The sequence below is a fragment of the Temnothorax longispinosus genome, unplaced genomic scaffold, assembly GCF_030848805.1.
Source record: "Temnothorax longispinosus isolate EJ_2023e unplaced genomic scaffold, Tlon_JGU_v1 HiC_scaffold_23, whole genome shotgun sequence".
In the NCBI taxonomy this organism is placed as follows: Eukaryota; Metazoa; Arthropoda; class Insecta; order Hymenoptera; family Formicidae; genus Temnothorax; species Temnothorax longispinosus.
In genome coordinates this window covers 163,612-179,853 of record NW_027270047.1, presented here as the reverse complement: position 1 = coordinate 179,853, position 16,242 = coordinate 163,612, and the positions used below count along the sequence as shown (strand labels likewise).

Here is a 16,242-nt window from a genome sequence, read left to right as displayed (position 1 = left end):
ATCGCGTTTAGAGAAACGAGCGTACGACTGATAATCTGATCTCAGGAATTCCACCGCACTGAAATATTTACCTTTTTTTTCTCCACACGAGCTCGGGCCGTGCCACGCAAATCGATGGACGCTTTCACGACACTTTACACCGGATTTCGAATTTCGATTCGACGTCGCACTCGATGTCCGTTTCAGGTTCAACGTGTCGCGAAAAACGGCGAAATGTGAGGAGAAGATTATCACACGCGACGAGATCGCAACCACTATGATACCATGCGATAAATGTAATTCTAAATGACCAATCGGCACACAGTGTTCTCCCGCGACAATATAGCTCCGGTAACTTAGCCGGTCAACTTCGACTTTATTAATTTTCATATTTTTTATCGTTTGTTGGTCGTTTGTTGGTGATTGTTGGCCTAATTACAACGTTTGTTGGTTCTTAATTTTTTTTTTAATTAAAAAGAAAAATTAGCATTAAGTTAGCCGGAAAAATTTTATTTTTAATTTCAAAAAAGCCTAATCGATGCGTAATCGTTTGCTGATGATTGTTGGTCTAATTTTAGCGTTTGTTGGTTTATTATTAGTCTTAAAAACGAAAAAAAAACGAAAAATTATCTCACATATTAAAGTAATTGAAGATTGGTTTATTTGCCTACGACTTAAGCTTTATTTCTATCAATTTAAGGCTAACATCTATAAAACTGCCATATGAATACGGGCCTTAACATCGGCAGAAAATCGCGAAAAGATCAAGAAACATGGTGGTTCGTGATTCCTGTCTTTTTGCGCCGTCATCATTTCAACGAGAGACCGAGTGAGATTAGATTAAGGTAATTAATGTAGAATTCTATATGCTAATGTTTTGAGCAGAACGTTCTTTGATTTCTAATAGCGTTTTTCACTGGCAGAGCTGGTGCGCATTTAGTGCACTGCACATTGAAGCCGTCGTACACAAATCAACGTAATGTGTATGCTTAGTATAAACAGGTTAAATCATGATTGCATTATTTGATAAAAAATGTACTGCGTATTTTATCAGTCGAAATATTTGCATTTTACTTTGAATATTAAGATTAAATCAGTGTACAAGAGCTTTAATGTGCACTGAGTGCGTACCAGCTCTGCCAGTGAAAAACGCTATAAGAGGATTTATATTTTATTTTTTCTTGCATAGATAAACAGAATGTTATCGGAAAGTCATCTAAGCATTTTGAGAAGAATCTTCGGAAAGATGAACGTAGAAACCAATTGTTGCAATTAAGAAGAAAGAAGCGCGAGCAAGTATTTGCGCAGAAGACAAATCTCGGTGGTTTTTCTTCGTCACCTGTTCTTGTCTGCGTATTATGAAGGAATATTTTTTTATATATATTCCTTTATAATTTATGTTACAGGTTGCACCTGTTTTACAAAATCTTCAAGGTTCAAATAAAAAGTAAAGTTATATATTTCTTTATAATGCATATTTAGTGTTACTTTGTTTTTACTGTGATCAAGTTAATAAAAGTGTAACTTTTTTTAGGTTGGTTCAGCAGTTATAGCTATATTTTCTGAAGATAAAGCTCTTTATCGAGCGGAAGTTCTGAATATTGATACGCGGAAGGATGCATACGTAGTTCAGTACATAGATTTTGGAAATTGCGCAGTCTAATCAACATCGCGTATTTCAAATTCGACATCGATGACATCTCCGGAGAGTTAGATGCAAAGAGACCGGTACCTTTCCGCTTGACGCCCAATATCTTCGAATTTCTCACAACTATAGGTCAGTCAGACACAATCTTAATCTTCTCGTCTGTCGACGTGAAAATAAAGATATTTTAATATAGACATTCCTTGTGCTTGGATAAATTCAAATGTTATATAAAAATACTTGTAGTAAATCCGATATTCATTACTGTGCAGACCGTTGCCAAATTCTTTCAGGTTTCACGATGTTAATTCTTTTGCAGGAGTTTGCGGACCATTGACCGCTAGCGCGATCGCCACAGCGCGCTGTTTGGTTCAGCCCACGTTCCAGCTGCATGCTATACTTCGCACAATTTTGCGGGATGAAGTGATCGCGGACCATAAACGGCAAGAAGACGCCGAGGGCACATCACAAGAGCCGACCGATCTAAAGGGTGAACCACGCGGTCAACGCGATTGTCGGTAGACTAAATTCTCTCGCGAATTTCGACGGCATTGACAGTAAGGTCAGCACACTAGTAGCCGCTGCCAATAGCCATGACAATCTCTGCAGAATGGATCCCTCGTGGCACTTATGGCTGTAAGATACAGAACGTTTGGCCTAACAACACATTTGTGCTATAACGAGAAAAGGATTAAAATCATTATCGCATTATTCATTTTATTTTCTTGCCCATATACGTTCTTATATTTTATAACACTGACGCTAGCTTTCAGGAAGTTATTGAAAAATGAAAGATGATAAAGAGAAGTTAGACGCTAGAAAAGTATTATTTATAATCTATACATATATATAGATATATGAATATACGTAGTTTATATGCATTATAACATTAATTTTGTACAACGTAAATCGAAACTATTTGTAAACTGCGAATTTAATTCTATTCTCTAACTCTTACTCTGTATATGTATTATATTGCTTATAGATTCGGTTTCACTATATATAAACATACTGTTTGCTAATGCATAGCACTTCAATGTAACGTAAAGCTCCAGTTCGAGTTCCTAGTAAGTAAACTATATTTTAAGAAACTTGTGCAGATAATTTGTAAGAATAGTTCTTGCTAAGAAGTGGAATATAGACCTGAGATACATATAGTACTTATTTATTGTAAAAGACATGAACATTAGGATCTATATGAAAATTGTATGAAATAATAAGGTTCTTAAAAAAAAATGACGTTTTGTTACTTCAAACAAATCTATAATTTTTACAGTAAAACACTTTCCACAAGTGAGAAACGGAAGCATACATTGGAGAAGTAGGTTTTTTTTCAAGAGAATTCTACTAGGAAACGTATATTCACGTATGAATACGAGAATTCTCTTCAATTTTATGTAAATTCAATCAGGTTGAAGCTTATATTCTTATAAAATAATATATATTCTTAATGATCACATAAATAATCTTTATTTATAAAAATACAACTTATTTAAATTTCAGTTCTTTGAACGCAAACATAATGCGCATATCATGAAACACTGTATCATGTTTTTAAGTGATCACATTTAGGTATGTATGATATACTTTATTCTATCATTTTTTTTAGCACATACGGTAAGTTTGACATTTATTTTATACGTACGTAGATAATTTTTAACAAATGCCATGCATCAAATATAATATTCTTCTTCTGTGTTTTTATAAAATTCATATAAAATAATTGTATATAACAATAAATCAAATTAAAATAAAGCAACATTTCCAAAAAAAACAGCAAAAATAAACATTCATATCACTGAAGACTAGAAACTTAAAGGAACATCAATTCACATAAATCATCGAACTCTATGACATATTGTAGAGTTGGTCTATTTAGACCTTTAAAGGAATAGCATTTAGTTTTATATAAAACAAAAACTCTTCTATTGCATAGTGAATCACACTGAGTCCTTTAGGAGAGTTTATAGAATCTTGAAATTGTCTCCGATCATTAATGTTTTTGTAAATATACTGCAAACGAACCACCATGTTTCTTGATCTTTTCGCGATTTTCTGCCGATGTTAAGGCCCGTATTCATATGGCAGTTTTATAGATGTTAGCCTTAAATTGATAGAAATAAAGCTTAAGTCGTAGGCAAATAAACCAATCTTCGATTACTTTAATATGTGAGATAATTTTTCGTTTTTTTTTCGTTTTTAAGACTAATAATAAACCAACAAACGCTAAAATTAGACCAACAATCATCAGCAAACGATTACGCATCGATTAGGCTTTTTTGAAATTAAAAATAAAATTTTTCCGGCTAACTTAATGCTAATTTTTCTTTTTAAATTAAAAAAAAAATTAAGAACCAACAAACGTTGTAATTAGGCCAACAATCACCAACAAACGACCAACAAACGATAAAAAAATATGAAAATTAATAAAGTCGAAGTTGACCGGCCAAGTTACCGGAGCTCGACAATATCCCTCTCACGTAGCGAGTGCCGAGCAGGGGCCATACACTCCCGTACTATTAGGTCTGTTCGTTTTAGCCGAACTTTTTGTACGGTTCATCTTTCCTCTCTTTCTTTTCACGTTGGAGAGACAAAGAGAAAAGATGAACCGTGCAAGAAGTTCAGCTAAAAACGAACAGGTTTACCCAGATCAGCGTTGCCAACCATACGATAATTATCGTACTCGTACTATAATTTCACTACATGTACGATGTACGATAGTAAGGGCCGGTATCACAGTCTCCGATTAAAGGCCATTAAACGTGATTCTCCGATTAAACTCACTCTTTGTCTCTTTCTAGGGGGATAGTTAGAAAGAAATGCAGAGTGAGTTTAATCGGAGAATCACGTTAATCGGAGACTGTGATACCGGCCCTAAGTAACTATCGTATGTACATCGTACACTAAAAATGCAATAATTTAGGTTATATTTGTACTTATTTTAATTTCTTGAGTTAATATCGGTGGCAATGGCCGCGTTCAGCAGACACAACTGTTGAGTCTCGTCTTATCAACACTGCGTTGATTGGTTGGTTCTAAAAGTAAGAACCAATCACGTATTCACGTTCGACTGCTACTGAGAATGGTCCGCACTCTGCAGTCAGTTCAGGTGTAGAGAATGGTTACTACGTCGCTACGTGTGGCTAGTGCAGAGTGCAGGCTACTCGTCACTCGCTACGGATACGTGTGTGGATACGTGAGACTTGAGAGGGAAAACACTGTTTGCCGATTGGCCATTTCGAATTGCATTTATCGTGCAATTTCATCGTGGATGCGATCTCGTCGCATGTGATAATCTTCTCCTTACATTTCGCCGTTTTTCGCGACACGTTGAACCTGAAACGGACATCGAGTGCGACGTCGAATCGAAATTCGAAATCCGGTGTAAAGTGTCGTGAAAGCGTCCATCGATTTGCGTGGCACGGCCCGAGCTTGTGTGGAAAAAAAAAAGGTAAATATTTCAGTGCGGTGGAATTCTTGGGATCAGATTATCAGTCGTACGCTCGTTTCTCTAAACGCGATAAAACTATCTGTAAGCTGGTTGTATACGTATACAAGCCATCGATTCACCGTTTCTTGATTTCGAACGCTTATATGTCTCGAGCTAACTCAGTTAATTAAACATTTTTTCAGCCGTATTGTCCCGTGTAAAGAAAGAGGTAGGACAGACAAAGCAGGAGCCAGTAACCAAAAAGGAAGACGAAGGAACTAGTGAGCTAGAAATTTTAGATTGCGTAGATCGTGAAAATAGACGGCCCGAGCTCGTGCGGAGAATTAAAAAAGGTAAATATTGCAGTGCGGTGGAATTCCTGGGATCAGATTATCAGTCGTACGCTCGTTTCTCTAAACGCGATAAAACTATGTGTAAACTGGTTGTATACGTACACAAGCCATCGATGCACCGTTTCTTGATTTCGAACGCTTATATGACTATGTTTCCATCGAGGGTTTAAATCGGGTCAGAGTCAACCAGTTAGCCAATGGTTGAAACGTAGTAATAGTCTATCCTTTCAGTGTTACGCAGTATCGGGACTACATTTATTGGGCAAATTGGAATACAGGTGACATTGAGAGGGCGGACAAACTCACTGGAGCGAATTGTACCAAGATTGGCAAGATCGACAAGAAAAACACAAGTACGTATACATAGAAAGAGAGTTGTTTTTTGTATATATTATTATATAACGACAATGATTCGAATTCGTCAATATAAATTTTATCTCTTCTGTATAAGTAAAACATAATTTTTGCTATTAGGTATGAATGATAATTCAACAAAATCACAAGCCACATACGCTGCAGTTCGCTTTTACTCGGACGAGACAAGAAAAGTGTCTGTTGTGCCAATATCACATGTCCAAGATTTTAATGCAGAAAACTATTCTAATGAACCATATTTTATTAGAAGATACAATGACAGCAATGACAAATTTAGTCTGTCACCGGGAGAAGTTTTATCTGTTTCAGGTAAATATATTACTTTTTTGTACTGAATATTGGTTAGGCTGCATTCGAAAACATCACTCAAGTGTGCCTCCGTGTATCATGTTATTCTTGTTGTTCACCAAATGTTAAATAAGGATAAAATGAAACACAAAGGCACTTGAGAGACATTTCCGAACGCAGCCTTACTTTGCACCTGCTAACACTGATTTTTCAATTTGTACAAACTTATTAACTATGAATAATTAAATATTATTCATTTCATTTAATGATTTTTTTATACATTCAGTAAAATTAAAATTAATATTTTAAATATGATATCTGTTAGGTAATTTAATGGTAAATAATATTAAATGTAAATGTCAATAATTGAGGTCTTGAAGAAAATATTGATATATTGTCTGTTCTTCCAGTAATATGAAAATACATAATACATATTTATGTTCTTAATCAAAATAATACTTCAAAATTATATTCAAAATGTTAATAAGCAATTTGTATATATATTTGAGCTGTGATTCGTTGTAAACTGTAACAGTACTTTCAAAACTTGTTAATACTTTACTGAATTAAACTTTATTGCTTTTAAATGCAAAATATTGAATTATACATATGTGTTATTAATTTATCTTATTTTCATAATTGATCTTATTCGAATAATATATTGAAACTTCTTAGAAGTATTTTTCAGTCTTGTTTCTGCTGGGATATGTATTGAAAAAATTTTAGCGAATTATTTATTAAAATTGTTTGCAATATTTAAATTGACAATATAAATGACTTCAGTTAATCTGAAACAATAATTTAAAAAATGTTAAGTTCCCACTTTTTTCACTTATATTCCTTAAGAAATATTTATTTTCTTTTCTTAATAATTTCTTTGTATCCAATAACAGGAGTAAAAATTTATTGGAAACTAATTTTTATTGTACCTTTTTTTATTTGAAATGTAGAAAATTAATATTTTGAATTTAAGTCATGATTTTCCTACAAAATTGTTATCAATATTTTAAGGACTGTAAAAAATTTTACAGCATTTTTTAATGTAAAAATTAATTAATTAAATTAATAATTTATATTAATTTGAATACATATTACAGTATATAGCATACTGAAGCTTCATTAAAAAATAACTGAAAAATTTCTTGTAACGCTTGATTGTTCCAATTAAACTTATTAAACCATAAAGTGCATTGTTGAATATAAAAAGAATAGAGAAGAAGCAAAAAGAAAAATTATTTAAGAATCAATGTTTGCAAACAGTAATGTTCATTCAGTTTTGAAAAAAGGTTCTTTCTTTATTGTAAAGTCTAATTTATTATAAATAACTTGTTGCAGATAATAGAGAAAATTTATTAAACAGAAGCGAACGCCACAAATTTAAAAAAATACGACGCAGTGATGCATTGGAAAAATTACGTTTAAAATCAAAAGATCGTGGTATTCACGAAAAAAAAAGGTAAAGTAACGAATATTTGTTTTTTCGTACTTATTGTAATGTTTGATTATTGACTTTGCTATTACAAGTAATAATAACAGTGACAATAATATAAACAACAATAACAATAATAATAATAATGATAATATTAATTACAGAAAATTTGAACCAAATTGAAGAAACTAGCAAAACTAAAGAGTGGAAAAAAACAGTTGAATAAATTTTTGAAAGGAAGACGACGATTGATTCATAGCGATGAAAGTGATAACGTTTTTACAGAAAATGAAAATGATGAATCAAACAAACAAGGTAAAGAGGGAAAAGTTAAATAAATATTATATTATTACTTATTCAAGCATGTAAATAGATAAAACGATAAATTTTAATATTATTTACTGCATAATTTTCTTCTTGAAGACTTTGAAAGTACTAAAATTACATCTCGTAGTATCATTGACGATAGCCCCAGAAGAGCTTCAAGAGCTTTAAAATCCTTAACACTAGAACTTCAACGAAACGATAATCGTATTGATCCTCACGATGAGCAGATACCACGTAATGTTACATAAGAAATTAAATATTTTTGTAAAGACTTCAGTAATTTATCTTTTAAAATCATTTTTTTTATTATACAATATAAATTTAATATGTGTAAAAAAACTATTTCAAAACTTAACGTATATTATTGTGTAATGTTGTAGTTGAAAATTATGAAAATATTAGAAATGCACGGTCTCCTACTATTAATAATAATCACAGTCCTGTGAGAAGTCCAGGAAACCAACATGCACAATCATCTTTACCGCATAACACCGTCAATAATGATGATGATGAAAGATCAAGTAATGTAGTTTTGTAGAATGAAGCAATTTTTTATTTTTTTTTAATTAACGTAATTTAATTTTTATTTATATTTTTATTATTCAGTAATAAATGAATATGTAGAAACTCCTTCATCCAGACAAAGAAAAAGTTGCATTGTTTACCGACATACACAATCACTTTTACCGCATAATCATAGTCCTCTGAGAAGTCCAAGAAACCAACATGCACAATTACCTTTACCGCATAATCACAGTCCTGTGAGAAATCTAGGAAACCAACATGCACAAAATGAGCATGTAGAAACTCCTCCGTCCAGACGAAGAAGTTGCATTGTTTACCAACCAAAAAGAGGTATAGATTTACAATATTATCATACTTCTTAGATGTAATTGAAGAACATTCTTTTTCCTTGTATTGTAGTAGATTATATATAAAGTAACATCTTATAAAAATAATTTAATTTTTATGTAGTTCTAAGGGAATTAGCAGAAGAGCGTGATGATACAGATGATGATAATATATATAATAATCGGCTGTCATCAGACATACGGGAAGTGAATCCAGAGAACTTTGAGTTATATCAAAAAGAAGGAGATGAGGTATGCTATATTTTATTCATACAACATTGTATAATTTTAAATTTGTATATTTGTAAATAAAAAAATGTAATTATTTACTATTATATATTTCTTACTAGATATATGTAGGCTGCGGAAAATTCATCCAATTATCCTTCTGGGAATATCTAAAACAACGTGGTCCCGGAGTGTTTTTGCGAGAGTTACTTTTGATTTTTTGGACTAAACACACACTAGTAAATAGATGTACAAAGGAGTCGAAAACACATGTTGGACTACAAAATAGATCACCTCGTAAGCAGTTGACACCGAGGAAATATAAAGTACTCCGTTGTAAGTAATAGCGTTATCGCATTAAAAAATTCATAATTATGATTATTAAATAAATTATTATTAATATTTAATTATTTTCTCTATTTTATTTATAGGTGTATACAAAGATTACTTAATGAACTCTATGGAAGTAAAAACTCTATCAAGTAAAAAAAGAAAAATTTTAAGATATTTGAATAGAAATATTGGATATAAAATCAGAGATTTACGTAATGCTACGTACGAGAAACTATTATAAGTTATTACTTATAATAGTTTCTCAAAACTTATTTCACAATTTATTTTACCGCATAGCGTATTTATGTATAACTATAATTATAATTATAGTGTATATCGTATAAAAGTCATTTATCTATACATATATATATATTTTTTTAATAATTTTTAATAAGGAATTAATAAGAGAATTAACCCTTATTAACTTTAACCCCTTTAGAAAATTCGATTTACATAATGATAAATTTCAGGAAAGTCCCAAAATTAAAACCCTGAAACTTTCCTATTTAATGTTTTTAGAAAAATGTTTTCCTTTCGAATTATTTCAGGGTTTCATTCACTTATCCTGTATAGTACACACTAATCAAAGAAATAAAAACTATATTATTTTGTTATTTTATTACAAATCAATTTAGTTATTACATGTTTTATAGAAACGTTTTTTTATACTTTATAAACCTAAGAACTTAAGGTGTTAATGTAATTTTTAAAACAAATTATATTATATTTATTGGAATAAATGATTCATTGTCCAAAAATATACTTTCTATACATATAATTATTTTTTGTGTTCTATAATATAATTAAATCATCATTTCTTTTTTTTTCTCTATTACATTATTTTAAAAATAATATATAAGTATTGTTATCATGAATTGCTTACTTTTCTATGATTTACAATGCAAAAGCGTAATTATGGCAAGAACTTTTGTATTAATATTTTACATATCTTTTAATTATTTTGCTATATAAAAATGAGATGTCACATGATAACTCATGCGATAACTCATGTGATGTTTTGGTACGAGATTTCACAAAAGTTATCACATGAGTTGTCACATTTGTGAACACATGAATTGCCACCTGTATTGCCACATGAGTTTTCATCAGAGATTTTTCAATAGGGCATGGTGGGGGTAATTTACCGTAGGTAGGAAGCCCGAGAGAGGAATATTCCTCGAGGCAGTCTGTCGTGGACGCTCGTAGGTATAAACTGTCTCGCGCGTATATCTCGGAGTATCGTTCGAATTATCGCGATTACGTACCGAATTACGAAATTAACGTACCACAGCGTTCGAAACAAACGGCAATGCCCGCGAAACGCGTTACTCGTTGCCGATACGAAAGGCGAAAGGTTTTGACGTACCGTAAACGAAAACTTCGCACTTTGCGAGACGTGCGACCGCCATCTTGTGCGGGAACAACAACTGTGAATAACCATCGACTTGGCGACTTTGGGAGGCGATTGATATCAAGTCCCTGACAACAGGCGATGGTGAAGAGGACCCCGTGGCGGGATTCTGAAAATTGAATTATTTAAACAAATTGAGGAACCATAGAGTCATTCACGTTAAAGATACTTACCTTCTCGGTGGAAATAGGACAAACCGAGTGGCGACCGATGACTTTTAGGACAACTTAGCGTCCCCCGTAGCCCGATTATGTATCGTTCGGTTACAACCTAACCTAAAAAAGTAAAATAAATATTTGAAACAATTTTTTTCTAATTTTTTTGATAGTTGCAGGTCTAATTACTGTAGAAAATTGTATATTTTAGTGTTCTACATGTATTATAATTTTTTCAAATTTTTTGGAATGGTGGGCCGTACTAAAAAATGCGAAAAACCCTATTTTTAGCCACTTTTGGGCCTTTTATGGTCCTCAAATGATTGATAGTGCCTTAACTGACTTTAAAAAAACATAATATATTACTTTTGGATATATGTTGTTAATATTTGATACATTCCGATACGTCTCATATGTTTTTGATCATGAAATCAGTCATAACTCAACGAGAAAACCCTAATTTTTGTATAAAAGTGCCTATTTTTTTTGTCGCTTTCTGGATTTTCGGTTATTTTATTTAAGTTTTTTTTTGCATATAATCGATAAATATATTTTCATTATAGCACCACGAACGATTTGCAACTCCAAAATACATTTTACTGAGCCCCAAAATCCACTCTGAATCGTATTTGGAGGTTAAAAATTCAATATGGTGCTAGAAACAAAAATATTCTGCGCATGCGCCAATAAGCACACGTGCACGCTAGCATGTATGCACAAAAACGCAAACATGCTTGCATTCCTTTCGTTCGACGCCATGTTGAATTTCGTGGCTTTCCATGAGCGATACTTTTTGGTCTCAAGTGTTCGGATCTATGGTCAAGAGAGAATTATAACCTAGAATTCTGTTTTCATACTGTTGATTTTTAAAGTGTAATTCATTAACAATATATAAATAAATCTTTTAATCTGAGAACATAGTCTAGAACTATATATACTGATTGATAAATAAATTGAATAATTCAATCATATTTCAAACAGGTAAACAAGATGTCCGAAACGAATGATGAACCTCCAGCAAAACAAGCGAAGAGAAATGAATTGAAATGTGTTCATTGTAATACATTCATACGTAAAACAACTGGTGTTCCAAAATCTATTGGTACACGCGACGATGCCATAAAAATGTATGAAGATTTTCAATTTCATGTACAAGTTGGTGATATCATTTGCGCTAAATGTCGTTCTCGACTGAGATGTCAGAAGTCTCCTCAATAAATCACAAAAAACTCAAGGCAGTGAACCCTCTACGTCATCTAATGCTGAATTAAATAGTATCCCAAAGCAAGACATGGAATCTGAAGAAATTGTTGTAAATGAACCAGTCATTATTTCTCCGTTAGTGCAACATAATGATAGTTTGGAGCTGACAGATAGCCAGGTGACTAATCCTGATGTACCGACACAATCTTCTAGTGAAGGTTACGTCGAACCTACCAAAATTGAAGTTGAAATGGTCGATTTGTCTTTTCAAAGGGTAGTCATCAGTCGTACGTATTGTTTCCTGTGCAAATCACAAACTGATATTCAGGATGTTCCATTTGAAGCGAGAATACAAGTTTTTGTTGCTAGAAGAATTTTTATTCTTAGAAGAAATAGGTGTTGTCGTAAACATTTAATCAAGAAGCGATTCTATAACGATGAAGTACAGAACATAATTTCGTACGCAAATGAATCTTCAATCGAAGTAACGGAATTATCAAAGTTTCTGGATCAGTTATCAGATCAATCTACTGCTAGTCTCCATGGCCAAATTGGCGAATGCAAAATGTCAGAGGAGCGTGTGAAAGCCTTCACAGGGCTCTTGTGGGAAAACATTTTTTCTCTTCAAAATAAGATGACGACCATGCGAAACTCCGAAAATCGCAACATCACGCAAGCATTAATAACGTTTTTATTTAAATTAAGAACTGGCATTTCGAATCATTGTATCGCTGCAATCTTAGATCTCGAAGATGAGCAAGTTGCTAGATCTATTGAATTTGTCTTAAAATGTTTTGAAGTTGATGTGTTGCCTAAATACTTTGGAATCGATGCATACTCTCGAGATTTTTTTATGAGTCGAACTGCTACTGTTGCCAGCAGGTTGCATGATTTAGAGAATCACTTAGGTTTAATTTGCGACGCATCTTATATCCGCCATCAGAAAAGTAATAATAACGCTTACCAGCGTAAGTCATATTCAGGCCAGAAGAAGACACATTTGTGCAAACCGTTCACGATTTGCACGACTGATGGTTATGTGGTCGATGTGGCTGCTCTTTATCGCGCCACAAATAATTAGCCGACGGCGATTAGGCCCGGGTGATTAAAGGCAAGAGACCGAGTCACGGGTACGGCCCAATTAACCGAATCACTTAACGACTCGGCCGACGGGTGCACGTGGGTGCACGGACTGACGCCTAATGCGGAGAGAATGCACAAACGGAATCTACTAATATTAATTTTATTATTCCTGTGTGCATATAATACCAAAGTACGTATAATTATTGATTTTAATTAAAAATATTAATTATTAACTATAAGAATATTATATTTTACACAAATCATTCCTTGTAGAAAATGGATGGCAAGGAAAACAAAATGATACGTGGCAAGAATTTCACCAACAGCGAAAAACAAGAATTAATAGAAAAAATTTACCCATATCGTAACATCATTGAGAACAAGGAAACTAACACAACAAGCAATAAAGAAAAAGATGAAGCATGGGCAGACATAACTAAAAACTTCAATATGAATAAACCTGCGTTCCTCGAACGAACGGAAAAAAAATTGCGTAATTGTTGGGACAACATGAAAAGAGATACTAGGAAGTATTGTGCAATGCTTCGGAGAGAAACGTATAAAACAGGTATAATTTATTATTAAAATTATTATTAAAATAACTTAATTATTATTAAACTTTTATTTTATTTGTAGGTGGAGGTCTTCCTAATATAAAAAAAGAGCCTTTATTTGAACAAGTTGAAAACATTATGAGTCGAGCTGCAGTATCTGGGTTACATAATCCTTATGATTGTGATTCTATTGCTGATTCTCCTACTGATAAAGACGTTATTCTTGTACAAGACATCTTGCAAGATGACGTCAGTTCTGATCCATCCAATGCTTCTAATCCAGCTGAGGTATTTTTAGTAAGTCAGGAAAATAGTAAATCTGTAAAATTTGTCAAACATAATTTAAATGTTATAAATTTTCAGTACTTGTTACAAAATAAGGGTGTTAAGGACTGGGAGTCTTGCAATATAAAAAACTTAAGATCAGAAAGAAGTTCTCCTTTGAAGATAAATGCGCCATCAACATCAAAACAAGTAGGATATAAACAACGAAAATACGACGAAAACAATGAATTAGATGAAGCAAAAGTAGATTTAACAAATACTTTAAAAGCAAGCATAGAAACGAAAAATAATTACGAAGTTGAAATATTAAAAACCAAATTAGAAAAAGAACAGCTAAAAGTAGAATTATTAAAAATATTAGTCGAAAAAAAAAACAGTAACAACTGTGCCGCAATTAACACGTAGAACTACGTCTATTAGAATAAAACATATATGGAAGAGGCATTGAACATCGAGTCTGTGTCCGACATCGTGCGAGAGAGAAACGTTAATTGCGCGAGAGAGAAAGGTAGTGAAGCCTAATCGTCCGCAATGCGCATACGCAGATATCGATAACCATATAGTACTATTTCATGTTAAAGTATTCAGCGAAGGAAACTAGACGTAGGGCTACGTCAACTGTCAGTTGTCGTAGTTCGACGTTGTTGGCACAAACTGTGCCGCAAGCAACAACGTAGTTTGTGCCAACAACGTCGAACTACGTCAACTGTCAGTTGTCGTAGCCCTACGTCTAGTTTCCTTCGCTGAATACTTTAACATGAAATAGTACTATATGGTTATCGATATCTGCGTATGCGCATTGCGGACGATTAGGCTTCACTACCTTTCTCTCTCGCGCAATTAACGTTTCTCTCTCGCACGATGTCGGACACAGACTCGATGTTCAATGCCTCTTCCATATATGTTCTATTCTAATAGACGTAGTTCTACGTGTTAATTGCGGCACAGTTGTTACTGTGCTTGTTTTTTTTTGTTTTTTTTTTGTTTTTTTTTTTCGTTGGAGGGGAAAATCTTCGTTTCGCCCCTCTAAAAGTGATAATCTTCTAATTTTTGCCAAGGCAATTACCTTCCGATTTTCTCTTTTACAAGGACAAGACATCCTGGAGTCCGTACTCCTGAATGTGTGGGATTCAATGGAGGTACATCGCATAAAATACTACCATCCATCGCCTACCCACTAAAAACCCCTCCATTTTTTTAATCTTATTTCTTTTTATTTTTTTTATTGTTTAAATAATAATACACAAATAAATTTTAAAATTAATAAAACAAACCTTTTTTGATAAGCATTCCACAGCCACGAAGGTATGGTGTATCCAATTTTCTTTTTTAAAGTTATTTTATTTTTATAATTAATTATGTTTATTTACCTTTATTTTTCCATCTCAATCCTTACGATCTACCATCCTTGTCTTTGCCTTTTTTTTAATATTACCTTTACTTTCCATTATTATCTTTTCTTCTTCAGTATTTATAAATGTACCATCTTTCCTTCCTATTTTGTTGTATTCGAAGCTACAGTTTTATCATTCTATTCAGTTATTATCATTATTGGTTTATGATATGAGAAATAACTGATATATCTTTTGCATTGTAAATTTTCCATGTGTCTTGTGAACACCATATCAATACATGAACCACCCAGTGTTGTTGATGCTTTTTCAGATATTAGATGCATTCCCAACTCATTTGTCATAAACTCTATAAACTTTTCGTTTTCATGCTTGATTATATCCAAGTTAAAGTCTCCGGATAGTATAATGGGTATATCTTTATTTCTTTCATTTTCCATTAGTTTCTTTTTATCTTCGTTTATCCTGTATCTATGTAATTTATAACGTATAAAATTTTTTATATTCTCTATGGAGGTGTTTGGATTTATGTATACTCCCAACATTAAACATTTCTTTTTGCCAAATATGGCTTCAATTGCGCATATATCACCATATTTGTCTACATCTTCTAATTGTTTTTCATATTCATCTCTAATTCTTTTTAGCATATAAGATGTCGCTTTTGTACTCGCTCCATTCCTCTCGTATATGCAAACACCTCCTGCTCTCACATCTTTTCGTTTGTACTGTGTTATCCTTTTAAATCCTTCGATATTCACTTCCTCTTCTTCATTCAGCCACGTTTCATTCAAAAATAACAAGTCGATATTTTGTACTATATTATCTGATTCCAAGTCTTCTCGATGTGCTCTCAGGCTTTGTACATTATAACATATTAACGAATTGTTTGCTTTTAAAAGAAATTCCTTAGCTTCTTCGCAAACAGTTCTTAATTTATATTTTCGCAAACGTTGCATTT

At 32.7% G+C, this 16,242-nt stretch overlaps 1 protein-coding gene and 3 long non-coding RNA genes across 5 annotated transcripts; all 4 read left to right on the top strand.

The window, feature by feature from the left end:
* The first annotated feature begins 669 nt into the window (after nucleotides 1-669).
* On the top strand, nucleotides 670-2,777 carry LOC139823978 (uncharacterized). Of its 2 annotated transcripts, XR_011734957.1 has the most exons (5): nucleotides 670-824; nucleotides 1,169-1,300; nucleotides 1,386-1,426; nucleotides 1,514-1,756; nucleotides 1,944-2,777. It is a non-coding gene; the product is annotated as an uncharacterized lncRNA (long non-coding RNA). The 2 variants fall into 2 exon arrangements; XR_011734956.1 differs by having other exon boundaries at nucleotides 1,169-1,426.
* A 2,528-nt stretch (nucleotides 2,778-5,305) lies between these two features.
* LOC139823953 (uncharacterized) lies at nucleotides 5,306-7,531 on the top strand. Its single transcript, XR_011734954.1, has 3 exons — nucleotides 5,306-5,760; nucleotides 5,882-6,091; nucleotides 7,406-7,531. It is a non-coding gene; the product is annotated as an uncharacterized lncRNA (long non-coding RNA).
* A 974-nt stretch (nucleotides 7,532-8,505) lies between these two features.
* LOC139823983 (uncharacterized) lies at nucleotides 8,506-9,257 on the top strand. The gene is made up of 3 exons (XR_011734958.1): nucleotides 8,506-8,681; nucleotides 8,802-8,929; nucleotides 9,028-9,257. It is a non-coding gene; the product is annotated as an uncharacterized lncRNA (long non-coding RNA).
* A 1,179-nt stretch (nucleotides 9,258-10,436) lies between these two features.
* On the top strand, nucleotides 10,437-14,334 carry LOC139823958 (uncharacterized). The gene is made up of 5 exons (XM_071796424.1): nucleotides 10,437-10,932; nucleotides 11,786-13,280; nucleotides 13,364-13,658; nucleotides 13,727-13,941; nucleotides 14,008-14,334. Exons 2-5 carry the CDS (start codon nucleotides 13,221-13,223, stop codon nucleotides 14,332-14,334), a joined length of 897 nt encoding a protein of 298 aa, XP_071652525.1. The 5' UTR covers nucleotides 10,437-10,932; nucleotides 11,786-13,220.
* The last annotated feature ends 1,908 nt before the right edge of the window (nucleotides 14,335-16,242 follow it).

Coding starts and splice junctions, on each gene's coding strand:
- LOC139823958 (XM_071796424.1), top strand. CDS start 13,221: ATGCACAAACGGAATCTACTAATATTAATTTTATTATTCCTGTGTGCA. Junction 13,659..13,726: donor GAGAGAAACGTATAAAACAG/GTATAATTTATT, acceptor TTTTATTTGTAG/GTGGAGGTCTTCCTAATATA. Junction 13,942..14,007: donor ATCCAGCTGAGGTATTTTTA/GTAAGTCAGGAA, acceptor ATAAATTTTCAG/TACTTGTTACAAAATAAGGG.